This window comes from Hypanus sabinus, chromosome 19, assembly GCF_030144855.1.
Source record: "Hypanus sabinus isolate sHypSab1 chromosome 19, sHypSab1.hap1, whole genome shotgun sequence".
Taxonomy (NCBI): Eukaryota; Metazoa; Chordata; class Chondrichthyes; order Myliobatiformes; family Dasyatidae; genus Hypanus; species Hypanus sabinus.
Genome location: NC_082724.1, coordinates 64666272 through 64684472, shown reverse-complemented (window position 1 = coordinate 64684472; position 18201 = coordinate 64666272). Strand labels below are relative to the sequence as shown.

Here is an 18201-nt window from a genome sequence, read left to right as displayed (position 1 = left end):
CGTAAACATCACCAAGAAGCTTCTCCCTGCCCAGCTACCCTAAAGCACACCAAAGTCTCTGCTTCCTCAGAAGGCTAAGGAAATTCAGCATGCCGCAATGACCCTAAACAACTGTTAAAGATGCACCCTGCTCAGAAGCACCATGGCAACTGCAGAGAGTTGTGCGCACAGCTCAGTCCATTATGAAAACCAGCCTCCCCTCCAATGACTCCATCTACACTTCCTGTTGCCTTGGGGAAGCATAATCCACTATGGTCTCCTTTCCACTATCCCATCAGGCAGCTTGTATCAACAGACTCAAGGGCACTGTTATTAGACTCTTCAGTGGTTCTCTCACATGCTAAAGACCTTCCAATCTACTTGTCATGGCCCTTCAACTTTGGTTACCGGCACTGCACATTCTCTGTAACTGCAACACCATTTCTCCTCACACCTTTAGGAGGCCAGAGCAGAAAGTGCCAGTGCCCTGCGAGAGATATTTAAAATGTTCTTAGCCTCAGGTGAGGTGCCAGAGGACTGGAGGAGCACTAATAGCTTTCCGTTGATCAAAAAAGGCTCTAAGAATACGCTGGGAAATTATAGGCTGTGGGGAGATTATTGCAAAAAAGGGACCAGATATATAAACATTTGGATAGACAGAGCCTGATTAGAGATAGTCAATATGGCTTTGTGTATGGCAGGTCACGCCTAACCAATCCAGTAGCGTTTTTCACAGAGGTTATCAGGAAAGTTGATGATGGTAGTGTCATAAACTAGATCAGCAAATTTGCAGATGGCATCAGGACTGGGGCCATAGTGCACAGTGAGGAAGGCTATGAAAACTTGCAAGGGATCTGGGCCAGCTGGAAAAATGGGCTGAAAAATGGCAGATAGAATTTAATGCAGACAAGAGTGAAGTGTTGCACTTTGGGAGAACAAATCAGGGTACATCTTACACAGTTAGATAGGGCTCTGAGGAGTGTGATAGAACAGAGGGATCTGGGAATACACATCCATAATTTCTTCAAAGTGGCATCACACATAGAGCTTTAGGCAAGAGTTGGGATATTATGTTGAAGTTGTATAAGACCTTGGTGAGGCTAAGTTTGGTATTGTATGCAGTTCTGGTCACCTACCAACAGGAAAGTTATCAATTTGGCTGAAAAAGTACAAAGAAAATTTACAAGGGTGCTGCCAGGATGTGAAAACCTGAGTTACAGGGAAAGGTTGAAGAGCTTAGGACTTTATTCCCTGGAACGTAGGGAAATAAGAGGATATTTGATACAGGTATACAAAATTATGGGGGCATAGACTGGGTGAATACAGACAAGTTCTTTGTTCCACTGAGGTTGGGTGAGGCTAGTACTAGAGGTCATAGGTTAAGGGTGAAGGATGAAGTATTTAGGAGAACCTGAGGGGGAACTCAGAAGATGGTGTGAGTGAGGAATGAGTTGTCAGCAGAAGTGGTGGAGGTTCAATTGCAACATTTAAGAGAAATTTGGACAAGTACATGGATGGGAGGGCTATGGAGGTATGGTTTGATGGGAATGGGCAGAGTAACTATTTGGCATTATCTAGATGTTTGGAAGGGCCTGTTTCTGTGCTGTAGTGCTCTGTAACTCAAGTCTCTATGACACATTCTGCATTCTTTTGTTTTTGCTAGCTCCATCTACTAATGAATGCACAACAAAAGTTCTTCAGTTTTTCCATGCACGTGACAATAAGCCAATAATAAATAACATTACCAACAGAAAAACCGCATTATCCACGTTACTAACTACTTCCAAGTTTAAGTCCACCGTGTGAGAATGGAGGGGGTAGATTAACCTGGTAGCTGCCCACGCTCGTATCTGGGCTGATAACATCTGGTACAGCGAACTTCATTAAAAATTGCTTATTTATTATAGCATCGTACATTTAACAGTGGCTTTACGTTTCTAAATTAGTAAGTATATTGTTAGATTTTAATAAAACATGATCCAGTGTTTTTAAAATTCCAATCGGTCCGCAGTTGGAACAGCAGTGAAACAAGATCTGACCCTGAGAGAGCGCAAGCCCACAGCAGCTGAAGCTTCAATGAATCAAAAACCATTTAAAACACAACTTGCTTCTAACTCGGTCAGCCTCTCCCGTCCTTTCAGCTTCTTGTTTATTTTCGTCTCCCTCTTGGTCTCACAAGCCCTGCCCCTCCCTCGCCCTTTCACCTTCTTTCTGTCCCCCCAGCTGGGTCTCCCGTCAAAAATCGAACAATAACTTAGTTTACTACCGTTTGTTTTGCACCGAGGATCTAATCCGATTTACACGCCACTCTGTAAGGCAAGGAAACTTTTTTTCCCGACTTACCAGTTTGGGAGTGAATGGAATCCATCGGGAAAATGCGGCAGCGTGGACCGAAACCAGCTCTAATCTCCCACACAGGAAACTCTGAGAACTCGTTCTGCTGATTCCTGTCAAATCTTCACCACCTACTTCCAAGATACGCAAAGCACATGACTCCCCGAGCCGATCCCAGTTCCACACTGCATGCCCACATCCCCTGAACCGTGGCGGGGCAATCTCCTGGGAAGAGTGCGGGCAGGCCCGACCCAGGAAGCGCCGGGGAGGAGGGGCAATGTGGGGGTCAGTCTCCGGAGAAGGCGCTGAAACTGGGAGTCCACATCTGGCGCGGAGGGACGAGGTACTGCAGATGCTGGAGTCAGGAGCAACAAACAAGACGCCGAGAAATGGTCAGTCAACTTTTAGGGTGGAGACTGAAAGAGAGAGGGGAGAGAGCCAGTAGAAGGGAGGGGGTGGAGCAGGGACTGGGTGGATCCAGGTGAGCAAGGGTGATTGGAGGAATTCAGGGCCGGACAGCGCCTGTGGAGGGAGTATATCCCCTCCATCTTTCAGTCCAGGTGAAGGGTCTCCAGCCCAAGCATTCACTATGCATTCACCATGTTTGGTGTTCCAGAATCCAGCATGGGCAGACTTGTGTGTCTCCAAAGGTGCAATGGAGGCGGTATTAGCCACTAAATCTGGGAGGTAATAGGTGGAGGAGGCCACATCATCTCCCACCCAGCTTTCTGGATGGACTTCATTCCACACTTCTGTGTCTGACAACAGACTTTCTACGTGAGTGCCTTTGAGAAGCCAGTTTTCCTCAACCTTGCCACAGCCAACGGGGCTGTTGGCCACACCAACATTTTCCTGTATTTCACCTCTTTCTCCTCTCCACCCAGCTTGAGCATAGTTAACAAAGAAGGCATCAACATCTTTACTTTCTTTTTTTTTGTCATTTATTTTTTATTGAAGTTCACCATCAAACAAACATTTCCATAAGATGTATTTCAGATACTGTACATATATATCATGTATTCATATTTGCCAACATCTTTACTTTCTAAGGACATTTGGCATGTTACTCGCGATTACCTATCAGGGTTCAATTCCCATCACTGTCTGTATGAAGTTCGCATTTTGTCCCTGCGACTGTGTGGGTTTCCTCAGGTTTTCCTCCCACATTCCAAAGATTAGGGTTAGGGTCAGTGAGTTGTGTCCACGCTATATTGGCAATGGAAGCACGGTGACACTTGTGGGCTGCCCAGCACAATCCACGCTGATTTGATTTGATGCAAACAAGGCATTTCACTGTATGTTTCGATGTACATGTGACAAATAAGAGATATTACTTAATCTTTAAAAACTAATCCTTGAGTGCTCTAACAGAATTCTACAAATTGAAATTATCCTGACTAGTTGCGACACGGCCTGGTACGTTACTCCAATGCAAAGAGTGCAAGAGGCCGCAGAGAATGATGGGCACAGCCCAGTCCATCATGGGCCCAGCACTGACAGCATCCAGAGGAGGTACTGCCTCGGGTAGGTAGCATCTGTCATTGAGGATCTCAACCATCCTGGTCGTGCCCTCTTCTTGCTGCTACAATCAAGCAGGAGGTAGAAAATTCTGAGGTCCCATACCACCAGGTTCAAGAGCAGCTACCTTCCTACATCTATCAGGCTGTTGGACCTTCCAGTGCAATCTCAGCGATGGAATGCTACAGACCCCTCGCAGTGCCAGGGACTTGTCACTGCTCGTGTTTTTTCTCAACAGTGTTTTATTTTACAGCCTTTTTCTCCATTGCCTTGTAATATTTATTTATTTATGTGTTGGTTTTGCTTATTTTTAGAGATATGAAGCACTTTTGACCCAACAAGCCAACTGCTCAGCAACCCACTAATCTAATCACAGAACAACTTACAATGACCGATTATTACCAGTTGGTACGTCTTTGAACGATGAGGGGAAACTGGAGCACTGGGAGGAAACTCACATGGTCCTTACTGATGGTGTCAGAAATGCCCCAAGCCGTATTAGAGTCACACACTAACTGCTACGCTACCATAGCACCACCTCCTTCCCCCCCCCCCCCCCCCGTTCTGTGTGATGCTGAGGCAAGCAGATTTTTCACCGAAACCTATCGAATATTGAAAGGCCTAGATAGAGTGGATGTTGAGGGGATGTTTCCTATTGGGGGGTGGGGACAGTCTAGGACCATACAGAGGAGACAGCCTCAGAATACAAGGATGTTCCTTTAGACAGAGATAAGGAGCAGTTTCTTTAGCCAGAGGGTGGTGAATCTGTGGAATGCAATTCCACAGGTGACTGTGGAGGCCAAGTCATTGGGTATACTTAAAGTGAAGGGCGTCAAAGGTTACGGGAAGAAAGAAGGAGAATGGGGTTGAGAGGGGTAATAGATCAGCCATGATCAAATGGCCTAATTCTGCTCTGTTGTCTTATGTATCTCACTGTACCTGTACACCTGATTTCCACCCTAATAGTTCTCATATTCAAGAGATCACCCTTTGTAAAGCTGCATCACATTCATTTAGATTAACTAATACAGATCCTTCTGTCCCTTTCCAGCGTTCCAATAAGACTTCCTCTTATGACTTCCCGATCTGTTCTTCTGGCAAGCACCAGCATTCCTACCATGCTTTCCCACACAAGTGCAGGAGATGCAGTTCCTGACCTTTTCTCTACTGTCCAGTGACTTGGACAGATCAGCCTGCACTTCTTCCAGCCGAGTGTCCTGCTCTCAGAGCGCACTGTGAAAGGAAGCAAACACAGGGCAGGATTGGGAGAAGGAGGAAGCCGAAGCCAGGAAATTAAGACAGGATAAAATGGGACAGGATTTAAAATTAGAGTATGCTCATGGCAAACATCAACTCCAACCAAGGACTCTACAACCCACATTCTCAGTATTACTTTTTCAAAATTTAAGCAGTTTGTCTTCTTCTGCACATTGGTTGTTTGTTAGACTTTATAGTTTTTTCATAAATTCTATTTCATTTCTTTATTTCTCTGTAAATGCCTGCAAGAAAAGTCATCTCAAAGTAGTATATGGTGACACGTACATACTTAGATAATGAATTTATTTTGAACTTTAAATTCATAGCAAATTATTTTCTCTTACTAATATTCCATTTCCTCAAACGTTTGACAGGTCATAGCCACAACATGTGATGATAGCTCATTATTCCTGCATTGTTCTTGGGTCAGCTCTTCTCTTTAATTAAACAAAATGTTGGAGGAAATCAGCAGGTCGGGCAGCATCTCTGGAAAAGAGTAAACAGTTGATGAAGGGTCTCTGCCCGAAACATTGATTGTACTCTTTTCCATCGATGTTGCCTGGCCTGCTGAGTTCATCCAGCATTTTGTGTGTATTGCTTTGGATTTCCAAGATGAGTGAAGTTATCTACGCTGGTTCAGGAGCCTGATTATATAAAAGTACAAGCAAATTAAACTACAAGAAAAATGAACGATCTACACCCCAATCCAACATTCCCGACCATCTCCCTCAGCACGTGTGTAATCCACCCTGCTTCATGAGCTTAATCAGCAGCTCCTTCACTTTACTGATCAACATCATCATTCACACTGTGGAGCTTCTGGAGTGAGACAGATGTTTTAAAATTACAAGTGTGGAGAACAATTAAAGATAAATTGCAATTACCAATCCCAGTCTCCCGTATTCCCAGCAATTACGCTGGCGAGCTTGAGAGGCTCCTTGTGTTGTGCTGGAATTTCTGTATTGAAGGGAGCAGGATTACAGTGAGAGAGACCCTCCCTCGGCTGCTGCAGTGCCTAAGAGGGGCAGGTTTGGAGGCCAAAAGTACAGGATGAAAATACACCAACTGGTCATGGTCCAGAACTCACCGGCAAAAGGAGGCTGGAAAGCAGATCAGAACAACTGAAAGGGAATTGGATGTTCACAAAAGATTCTGGAGAAAGAGTGGACAAATGGGACTGATGGGACTGTACAGACCCAACGGGCTGAGTGGCCCCCTTTTTTGATTCTCTTTAAGTCCAATCTCTTTAAGATGTTTTTATAACTTTATCCTGTATTCTGAAGCACCACTTAGAACCTAACCTTTAATTGCTCTGTTTGGTTTTTTGGGTGAGACAGATATACGTTTGAGTTTGACTAAATGTCGAATATTATCTTTTGCTTCTCTCCTGGCTAGATGTCTAATCCTCTTTAGATGGAGAGAGGTTGCCCCGCCCACGCATGCTCAATGGCTTAACGATATTATGTCCTGTTTAGACCTTGAAAAAATCCATTATTCAATTCTTAATTCGGATATAAAGTTCCATAAGGTCTGGGGACCTTTTATTGAATATTTTCATGATTTTCCTCTTAATTAAGTTTCTTTTTCAGTCCCTTGCTTTCAGCTCTTTTTTTTTGGTAGTAGGCATTAATATCTTCTGTTTTCAAGTGTATTTACAGTTCTGGGGGTTTGATTGTCCAGATTTATATTCTCTACATTTTGTCGTGGTTGGTCTGGAGTCTTTTTTGTTGCGGGGCTTGGGGAGGATACTAACTTTACTTGTCTTCAACTTGGGTGCTTTCTCAATTATCTTATTTTGTATTATATTAATATTGTATGTTTATCTTGCACTGTATTAATTTTCTACTTTGTTTTGGGTTTTTTTAATTTGTAGTGTTGTAGAAAATGCATTAAATAGATCAATAAAAAAAAGTCCAGTAGTATCTCTCTTTGTGTTTGGTGTTCCCCAATACTTCCACTGACCACTGTAACTACTCACTAGTACTTCCACTGGCCACTGTAACTCACTAATGCTTCCACTGGCTGCTGTAACTCACTAATACTTCCACTGGCTGCTGTAACTCACTAGTACTTCCACTGGCCACTGTAACTCACTAATACTTCCACTGGCCACTGTAACTCACTAATACTTCCACTGGCTGCTGTAATTCACTAATACTTCCACTGGCCACTGTAACTCACTAGTACTTCCACTGGCCACTGTAACTCACTAATACTTCCACTGGCCACTGTAACTCATTAATACTTCCATTGGTCACTGTAACTCACTGAATAAATGTAGAAGAACAGAACCAGGATTTTCAGAATTGGGGTTTGTGGGGATAGGGAGGAAAGTGGGAGCCAGGAATGTGGAAATTGAGGGATGAAAAACATTATCAAATAAACACAAATTTTTAAACAGTTCAGCCTTTGCCAAGTGGCTATTGTAAACATTAAATTAGATGCTGGCCAACAAGAGAAAGTTTGCACATGTTGGAAATCCAAGCAACACACACAAAATTCTGGAGGAACTCAGCAGGCCAGGCAGCATCTATGAAAAAGAGTACAGTTGACGTTATATTGTTTGAGATTGGATTACTACCCTGCAAAGTCTCTGTCAGAGATGCCTACCCTTAAATCTTCACTTCAATGGGAGTTCAGTGAAACCCCCTCTCATTCAGTTCTCAAATCAGTTAACTCAACCTCTCTTTGTGCTCGCCACTGCCTTTTACAGTTTAAGATTGTTCATACAGCCCATTTGTCTAAACCTAAACTATCACGATTCTACCCTAGCATTAGTCCGCTCTGTGATAAATGCAAGAGGGGCGTGGCCTCTCTCATCCATATGTACTAGTTCTGTCCTAGCTTGGAGAAATTCTGGAAAGATGTCTTCGCTACGTTATCGTGTATTCTGAATCAGCACCTAGACCCAAACTCCTTAATTGCTCTGTTCGGTTTTTGGGGCAAGACAGATTTATGTCTGGGTCCGACCAAATGCCGAATATTATCTTTTGCCTCTCTCCTGGCTAGACGCTTGATCCTCCTCAGTTGGAGAGATGTTGCCCCGCCCACTCATGCTCAATGGCTTAATGACATCATGGCCTGTTTGGACCTCGAAAAAGTTCATTATTCAGTTCTCAATTCGGATCTAAAGTTCCATAAGGTCTGGGGACCTTTTATCGAGTACTTTCATAACCTTCCTCTTGACTAGTGTTTCTTTTTCTTTTCGGTCCCTTGCTTTCAGCTTTTTTTTCTGGTAGAAGGCATTATTATCCTCTGTTGCTGAGTGTATTCACAGTCTGGGAGTTTGGCTGTCCTGACTTATACTCTCTATATTGCATTGTGGTTGGTCTGGAGTTGCTGTTGTTTTTTCTTGTGTTGTGGGGCTTGGGGAGGACACTAAGCTTACTTGTCTTTAATTTAGGTGCTTTTTTTTTGCTAAACTCTCTTCCTTTGTAGTATATTGTTATTGTATGCTTAATTTTGCACTGTTTTAATGTTCCTCATTGGGATTTGGGGTTTTTAATTTGTAAAATGTTTTGAAAAACTAATAAAAAAAATTTAAAAAAAGGAAACCCCCTCTCAATGCTCCCCCTCTGTGTTCCCTAGTCTGCCCCGAGCCTTATAAGATCATCAGGCTGGTGCTTCTGCTGGTTTCCGTGGCGTGAAGCGACTGAGAGTACGAGACTCCCTCCTATCAGTCTATCATGAGGATAACCCCCAGCATTTTGCTGGTACCTATTATCAGTTGGGTGGACTGCAGCAATGTGAGGTTAGGTGCCTTGCTCAAGGTCAGAACATGCTGCCTCAGCTGAGACTCGAACTCATGACCTTCAGATCACTAGTCCACCATCTTATCCACTTGGCCACTTGCCACACTCTGTGATCCCTGCTGCTCTCCAACTCTTTGATTAGGTGCTTACCCAGATGTGCATCTACAGCTCTTCACTTCATCCCTCCCCCTTCAGGTTTCACCTGGTGTTTCTCCCTCCCCTCCCCCACCTTTTAAATGTATTCCCTAGCTTTGTTTCCTTTCTCCAGTCCTGCTGAAGGGTTTTGGATCAAAATGTTGAATGCAGTCTTTTCCATAGATGCTGCCTGGACTGTTGAGTTCTTCCAGCATTTTGTGTGAGTTGCTTTGGATTTCCAGCATCTGCAGATTTTTTGTGCTTCTCTTAAATTAGGTCTGTCCACACTCTCTGTGTAAAATGAAGAGTTTATGGGTGATGAAACATGGATTGAAGAACTCAATAAGCTAGATCAATGGCTTTTATATGTCACATAGTCAATGTAAATCTTAGGCTCTCTTGGTATGACCAGCGTCTCCAGGTTATCCCTTATCTGCCATTCCCTGCCCAATATTGCTCATTGTAGAGTGATCCTCTGACCCTCAACATCCTCTCCCTCTGGTCAAATACCCACTTCCAGGACCACTCTGAGCTGCATCTTACAACTGGCACTGAACTTATTCCACCAGAATAAGAGGAGAGACGGAGAGGTTCCTGACTTCCAATCTTACAGAGTAACAGGGAGAATAGTAGTAGGAAAATGAAGAGCTGCACTTAAATGAAAAATTAAAAAAAAACTCTAAATGCTAGAAATCTGAAATAAAAACGGGAAATGTTACATAAAAACAGGAGGTCAGGCAGCATCTATGGAACGAGAAACAGTTAGCATCTCAAATCTGAGACCTTTTGTCACATCAAAGAAAATAATTCCATTAATGTTGCCTGACCTGCTGGGATTTCCTTCATGTCCTGTTTCTATAGCTACATTTACATAGCACCTTTCACAACCACATGGTGCAGAAAAACATTTTACAGCTAATGATGCATTTTGTAGTATGGCTGAACAGTGAACTCCCACAGTCTACATTACGTTATCAATCAGGTAAATCCCTTCATGAAATAAAATGGAAGGTGTTGGAGATACTCAATAGGTCAGGCAGCATCTGTGGAGAGAGAAGTACAGTTAATTTCATTGAACCTTTTGTCGACACTTCCACCCCACATCACAATGACTCAGGTCCAACCCCAGTTCCCCTTCCTATATCTATTTAGTGAGGTTTGTTAAGGGATAACCTGGGGTTAACCCTCATCTTCTTCCTCAATGGTGCCATGGGATGTACATGTTTCCTGAGAGGTTAGATGGAAATTAATATTAAATTTTCAGAAACTCCCACAGAATTGTTGAGCCTAGAAACAGCAAAATGTTTTGTTCTTATACAATGTCATCCATTCCCCCCCCCCCAGCTCAGCCCCCACTTAATCTTATAGTGAGGATATATATTGGTGATTGTATGGCAGTGATGTTGGCGTGTGTGTGGTGCATGAGGTATCCCAGAATATGGAATCTTACAGATGTTGCTACACAAGATTTACATGTCCTGCTGTAACCTCTGACAGCCCTCCACACCAACCACAACACCCCCTACCTTTGTGTCATGAGCAAATTTACTAACCCATGCCGCCACTTCCTCATCCAGATCATTTATAAAGATCACTAAGAGAAGGGGTCCCAGAACAGATCCCTGAGGCACACCACTGGTCACCGGCCTCCATGCAGAATATGACCCGTCTACAACCACTCTTTGCCTTCTGTGGGCAAGCCAGTTCTGGATCCACAAAGCAATATCCCTTGGATCCCATGCCTCCTTACTTTCTCAATAAGCCTTAATATCTCCATGCTTGTTTATATGTTCTGATGCCTCGAGAAAGTAGCCGACATAATCGAAGACCCCTCCCACCCAGACATCTCTTTCCATGGTGCAGAAAACACAGCAGCTCCCGTCCTTGCGTTATAAGAGTATTGAACCTATCTCTTGTATGATAAAGATGAACTCATGATCTCATCGTAGCCTTTATACCTGATTTGTCTACCTGCACTACAATTTCTCTGTAATTATATTCTGATATTGGTTTTTCCTTGTATTACCTTAATGTACTCAATGTTTTAAAGTAATCTGTATGGATGGCATGTAAAACAATGTTTTCTACTGCATCTTGGTACATGGTCGTAATAAACCAATTAAATTGCCAACGCAGAGAAGGTGATGAACCAAGTTCCGGTAGATTACTATAGGTCAGAGTCATGGTCAAAGTAAAGCTACTATTTGTTACCATACACTACCGTGAGATTAATGTTCTCACAGGCATTTACAGGAAAATAAAAATACATTAGAATTTGTGAAAAACCATACATAAACAAAGACTGACACGCAACCAATGAGCAAAATCAATTGTGCAATCAAAAAATAAATAATACTGAGAACATGAGTTGAAAGTGAGTCTAGTTGGGGAAACTTTTCAGAGTTGAGATGAATGAAGTTATCCACGCCAGTTAACGTTCAGTGGGTATTTGATGGTCAGTATTAACATGGTGCATTTTAGGGTCAGTTTCTCTGTTGTATTTATTTTACATTTCAAGAATAAGTTCTGTACATATTGTAATTTTAAAATATATAGCAATCTGTACAGAACATGGTCAATACATTCAGCAGTGCTAATGTATTTTTAAAACCAAGGCACCATTGCCCCTCACGTGGCCCCTCAGGTAGTACGCCATCTAATGTTTGAGGGGCTTGACTCGGCCCATCTGGACGTTGGTACTTTCCCACAGAGTCTCCCTGGTCTATCACTCTATGACAGTAACAACGATGATCTGTTCACCTCACACCCGACCTTCCTGCACCTGCACTGAATTATATTAACTCCCTTCCTCGCAGTTGGGTGGTCAACTTTACAATCTCTCTGATGCACTTTTGGTTCCTGTTGTAATTGTTACTCAGTGGGAGAGCCGTGGGGTTAAACGCCAGGTGAAAAACTTCCATGTGGAAGGGCAGGAAACACCTTGGTGATCACTACGTCTGAAAGTCTCAGCAGCAAATGTGAAGCAAAGGCTGGCGTGAAAGACAACAAATTAGCAGCAAAGTGTGAAACACGTTAGAATCATCACAGAGTGTCAGAGAAATTTACAGTTGCCAATTAGACACAGATCCCGACATTCTGTTTAATTACTTTATTAAGTGATTACGGAGAGCCCACTAAGAGACTCTGCTAAAGAGAGCACAAGCATGGCCTTTTATAGATTAAAGTACAAGCCGTTCAGCAGTTTTCAGGGGTCTAGAGTTCCTGCTTAGACCTTATCGACAAGGTTCAGGCTGCTTCCATACCTTACACAAAGCTAAACATAGTGTCCCCGCGTACACAATCATTAATCGGCAATTAATCAGAAGAAACCGAGCCATTAGTCCTGTAGACTTGAAGGCCGAAGGAACCTCCCCAATAACTATAAGAAACCAAACTGTTAGTCACGTAGATTTGTAGGCTGGTAGTTCCTCCCTATTGATTATAAGAAACCAGGTCATTAGTCATGTAACCTTGAGGGCTAATGGTTCCTCCTTACACACAACATGCATGTGTTATCATTTCTTCATTTCTATCAGGACTTATTGCTAATGAGTATGTGTAAACAGACAGACCCCAACTGCTTCTCACCCTGCTATTCTCATGATTTTGTTAACCCTTAATTCTCAGGCTTAATTTTCTTGCAAATGGAGCACTACAGCATGGAAACAGACCCTTCAGCCCATCTAGTCAATGCTGAACTATCATTCTGCCTAGTCCAATCAATCTGCACTGGATCATAGCCCTCCATACCCCTCCCAATCATGTAATTATTCAAACTTCTCTGAAATGTGAACCCAGATCCACTGGCAGCTCATTCCACACTCTGAGTGAAGAAGATCCCCCTTATGTTCTCCTTAAATATTTCACCTTTGACCCTTAATCTATGACCTCTAGTTCTAGTCTCACCAAACCTCAGTGGAAAATGATTGCTTGCATTTACCCTGTCTATGCACGTCATAATTTTGTTTACCTCTATCAAATCTCCTCTCATTCTCCTACACACTAGAGAAAAAAGTCCTAAGCTGTTCAGCCTTTCCCTGTAACTCAGGTCCTCAAGTGCCAGCAACATCCTCGATAGCCTTCTCTGCACTGTTTCAATCTTATTGATATATTTCCTGTAAGTCAGTGACCAGAACTGCACACAATACTCCAAATGACCAATGTCTTATACAACTTCAGCATCACATCACAACTCTGTACTCAGATTTATGAAGACCAACATGCCAAGAGTTTTTGTTACAACCCTTTCTACCTGTGACCCCACTTTCAAGGAGTGCCAGGCTTTAGATGTTTCCTAAAAGTCAGGGAGGGAAGAAAAAGAGGAGGGGGTGTAGCACTGCCGATCAGAGATAGTATCACGGCTGCAGAAAAGGAGGGTCATGGAGGGATTGTCTACTGATTCTCTGTGGGTGGAGGTTAGGAACAGGAAGGGGTCCATAACTCTTCTGGGTGTTTTTTATAGACTACCCAATAGTAACAGGGACAATGAGGAGCAGATAGAGAGACTAATTCTGGAAAGACGTAATAATAACAGGGTTGTTGTATTGGGAGATTTTAATTTCCCAAATATCGATTGGCATGTCCCTAGAGAGAGGGGTTTAGTTGGGGTAGAGTTTGTTAGGTGTGTTCAGGAAGGTTTCTTGACACAATATGCAGATAACCCACAAGAGAAGAGGTTGTCCTTGATCTGGTATTGGGAAATTAACCTGGAAAGATGTCAGATATCTCAGTGGGAGAGCATTTTGGAGATAGTGATCACAATTCTATTTCCTTTACCATAGTTTTGGAGAGGGATAGGAACAGACAAGTTATGAAAGTGTTTAATTGGAGTAAGGGAAAATATGAGGCTATCAGGCAAGAATTTGGAAGCATAAATTGGAAACAGATGTTCTCAGGGAACCATACGGAAGAAATGTGGCAAATGTTCAGAGGCTATTTGTGTGGAATTCTGCACAGGTATATTCCAGTGAGACTGGGAAAGGATGGTAGGGTACAGGAACCGTGGTGTACAAAGGCTGTTGTAAATCTAGTCAAGAAGAAAAGAAGAGCTTACAAAAGGTTCAAAACATTAGGTAACGATAGAGATCTAGAAGATTGTAAGGTTAGCAGGAAGGAGCTTAAGGATGAAATTAGGAGAGCCAGAAGGGGCAATGAGAAGGCCTTGGTGGTCAGGATTAAGGAAACCCCCAAGACCTTCTACAAATATGCGAAGAGCAACATGATAAGACATGAGTGAATAGGACCAATCGTGTGACAGTGGAAAAGATTATATGAAACCAAAGGAGATGGCAGAGATACTGAATGAATACTTTGCTTCAGTGTTCACTATGGAAAAGGATCTTGGCGATTGTAGGGGTGACTTGCAGTGGACTGAAAAGCTTCAGAATGTAGATATTAAGGAAGAGGATATACTGGAGCTTTTGGAAAGCATCAAGTTGGATAAGTCACCAGGACTGGACGAGATGTACCCCAGGCTACTATGGGAGGCAAAGGAGGAGATTGCTGAGCCTCTGGTGATGATCTTTGCATCATCAATGGGGATGGGAGAGATTCCCAGAGGATTGGAGGATTGTGGATATTGTTCCCTAATTAAAGAAGGAGAGTAGAGATAGCCCAGGTAATTATAGACCAGTGAGTTGTACTTAAGTGGTTGATAAGTTGATGGAGAAGATCCTGACAGTAGGATTTATGAACATTTGGAAAGGCATAATATGATTTGTCAAAGGCAGGTCATGCCTTACGAGCCTAAATGAATTTCTTGAGGATGTGACTAAGCACATGGATGAAGGTAGAGCAGTAGATGTAGTGTATATGGATTTCAGCAAGGCATTTGATAAGTTACCCATGCAAGGCTTATTGAGAAAGTAAGGAGGCATGGGATCCAAGGGGACATTGCTTTGTGGATCCAGAACTGGCTTGCCACAGAAGGCAAAGGGTGGTTGTAGACGGGTCATATTCTGCATGGAGGCTGGTGACCAGTGGTGTTCCTCAGGACTTTGTTCTGGGACCTCTACTCTTCGTGATTTTGATAAATGACCTGGATGAGGAAGTGGAGGGATGAGTTATTAAATTGGTTGGAGGTGTTGTGGATAGTGTGGAGGGCTGTCAGAGATTACAGCGGGACATTGATAGGATGCAAAACTGGGCTGAGAAGTGGCTGATAGAGTTCAACCCGGATAATTATGGTGGTTCATTTTGGTAGGTCAAATATGATGGCAGAATATAGTATTAATGGCAAGACTCTCGGCAGTGTGGAAGATCTGAGGGATCTTGGGATCTGAGTCCATAGGACACTCAAAGCTGCTACGCAGGTTGACTCTGGTTAAGAAGACATGCGATGCATTGGCCTTCATCAATCGTGGGATTGAGTTTAAGAGCCGAGAGGTAATGTTGCAGCTATATAGGAACCTGGTCAGACACCACTTGGAGTACTGTGCTCAGTTCTGGTTGCCTCACTACAGGAAAGATGTGGAAGCCATAGAAAGGGTGCAGAGGAGATTTACAAGAATGTTGCCCAGATTGGGGAGCATGCCTTATGAGAATAGGTTGAGTGAACTCGGCCTTTTCTCCTTGGAGTGATGGAGGATGAGAGGTGACCTGATAGACGTGTATAAGATGATGAGAAGCATTGATTGTGTGGATAGTCAGACCCTTTTTCCCAGGGCTGAAATGCCTAGCATGAGAGAGCACAGTTTTAAGGTGCTTGGAAGCAGGTACAGAGCGGATGTCAGGGGCAAGTTTCTTACACAGAGGTTGGTGAGTGCATGGAATGGGCTGCCTGCGATGGTGGTGGATAAATGGAGGTGGATACAATAGGGTGGATGCAATAGGGTCTTTTTAGAGACTCATGGATAGGTGTATGGAGTTTAGAAAAATAGAGGGCTATGGGTAACCCCACATAATTTCTAATGTAAGGACATGTTCGGCACAGTTTTGTGGGCTGAAGGGCCTGTATTGTGCTGTAGGCTTTCTATGTTTTTATGAATGATGGTTCAGTATTTGCAGATCCCTCTGTTCTACTGCACTCTGCAGTACCCCACTGCTCACCACGTAAGACCTACCCTGGTTGGTCTTTCCAAAGTGTAACACCTCACACTTGGCTGCATTAAATTCCACCTGGCATTTTTCAGCCCATTTTTCTAGCAGGTCCAGACCCTGCTGCAAGCTTTGATAGCCTTCCTTGCTGTCCGATTATGCCCCCAGTGTTGGTGTCATAGTGCCTGACATGCCATCTCTTTCAGGCTGGTAGACACACCTGATCAGAGGAGCTATCACCTACCGAAACCGAAATTCAGTGCTACCCAGAAGGCCAGGAAACAAAATGGTAAAAATCTTTGAATTATTTTATAAAAAAGGACAGGAACTATAATTCAATGAAACCTAAATTTAGTCATTGTTTTTTCAAAAAATGTTATATCTATCTTTGGCTTGCAGAGCAGAGATTAGCAGATATGTTGAACAGCTGGTCTTGCTCGATGCTGAATGTGTCCAACAGAATCCCAAGAGCACAGGAAAGGAATGATTAAAATTAGACTACAGAATAATAGACGTGCTTAATGTTGTTTTTGATGGCAGCTAACATAAAACTAAAGGAATATAATGTGGAGATGATACAAGTAATTTGAAGCCTCTGATTTTCTTGAGGTAATGATTAAACAGGGTAGGTGTGGGCATGGAACCTGGACATCCGAACCTCCCAACAAAACTCCACGTGGAATTAGCCTGCAGGGATTTGGAGCAATCTCTGAAAACAGAAACTGTGATAGAAGTGATTTCCCCCAGGCAACTGGTCAGGATGGGAAACAAGTAGTGAGCCAGTTATCTCAAAAATCACATGAATCTGTAAGTCCACATAGAAGCAGAATTAGGCCATTTGACCTATCAAGTCTGCTCCATCATTCCATCATGGCTGATTTATTACCCCTCTCAACCCCATTCTCCTGCCTTCTCCCCGTAATCTTTGACACCCTATCAATTGCCACCTTAAATATGAGGAATGACTTGGCCTCCATGGCCATCTGTGGCAATGAATTCCACAGATTCACCACCCTCTAGCTAAAGAAATTCCTCCTCATCTCTGTTCTAATAGGACATCCTCCTATTCTGAGGCTGTGCCCTCTGGTCTTAGGCTCCCCCACTATAAGAAACATCCCCTCCACGGTCACTCTATCTAAGTCTTTCAATGTTCAATGAGATTCCCCACTCATTCTACTAAACCCCAGTGAGTACAGGCCCGAACCCATCAAATGCTCTTCATACAAACCAAAGCTAAGGGTTTGGTAGAAGTGAGTGACTAGCCCTGACAACAGTGCATGGGTGGGAGGAAGGGACAGGGCTTGTGTTGCTGTTATGTTGTGTTCTGTGTTGTTCTGCTGAGCATCGTGGGCGTGCTACATCAGCGCCAGGGTGTGTGGCAACGCTTGCGGGCTGCCCCCAGCTCATCCTCAGGTGTGCTGGCTGTTAATGCAAACAATGCATTTCACTGTGTGCTTCGATGTACACGTGGCAAATAAGCTTGAATCCTGAACCTTGAAGAACGGAGAACAGGGTTGGCATCTGGAGCAAGAAAGAAGGGGCTGAAGGAACTCAGCACATCAGGCAACATCTGTGGAGGAAATAGTTTAATAGCAAAGGTGGACCTTTCCCTCCTTGCTACCTGTGCTGAAGCAGTTGTTGGATTTCTCTGCCCTGCTGTGGTATGTGTCGTGATCTTCACATATTCCCAGAACCACGTGAGATGTTCTTTCATGGCAGTCAGTGGGCAGCTGTCAATCGAATTCAATAGATACTCCGACAATGTTTCCAATAACAGGGAATAGAAATTCATTGGTGTCTCAGGCACTGATCGTATGATTGATGCTTGTATTCTGACATGAATTACATTGACACTGGGGCTTGGGAAGCCTTCCCTGTCTCTCTCAAGAGTGCCTGGGTTTGGATGTGCCAAATTCTCCACTGAATTGGATCTGCCCTTTCCTTTGGCATCTTGTTGGTTCTTGACAGATGTCCAAATTGTTATTTGGCTCATCACACTCTGAACTGTTTTCAAATCCACTCTCATGTTAAATAATTGATTATCATCTGATCCCAAACTGTCCAAAACAAACAGCAATCAGATGATGGAGAATAACGTGAACATGTAGTGAGATACCATTCTCCACTCACATGGCTTCATTACACCCCAGCCAACAGATTTCTTACTAATTTCCCAGCCCCTTGTCTTCAA

At 43.3% G+C, this 18201-nt stretch overlaps 1 protein-coding gene across 1 annotated transcript in view; it reads right to left on the bottom strand.

Annotated features, from left to right (window-relative positions):
* Positions 1 to 2658, bottom strand: part of LOC132377987 (protein SSUH2 homolog) — a 75941-nt gene extending 73283 nt beyond the window's left edge. Inside the window, exon 1 of the mRNA XM_059944555.1 lies at positions 2323 to 2658. Coding sequence (XP_059800538.1) covers positions 2323 to 2347 — 25 coding nt within the window. The 5' untranslated portion in view covers positions 2348 to 2658. The remainder of the gene's footprint in view (positions 1 to 2322) is intronic.
* Positions 2659 to 18201: the final 15543 nt, after the last annotated feature.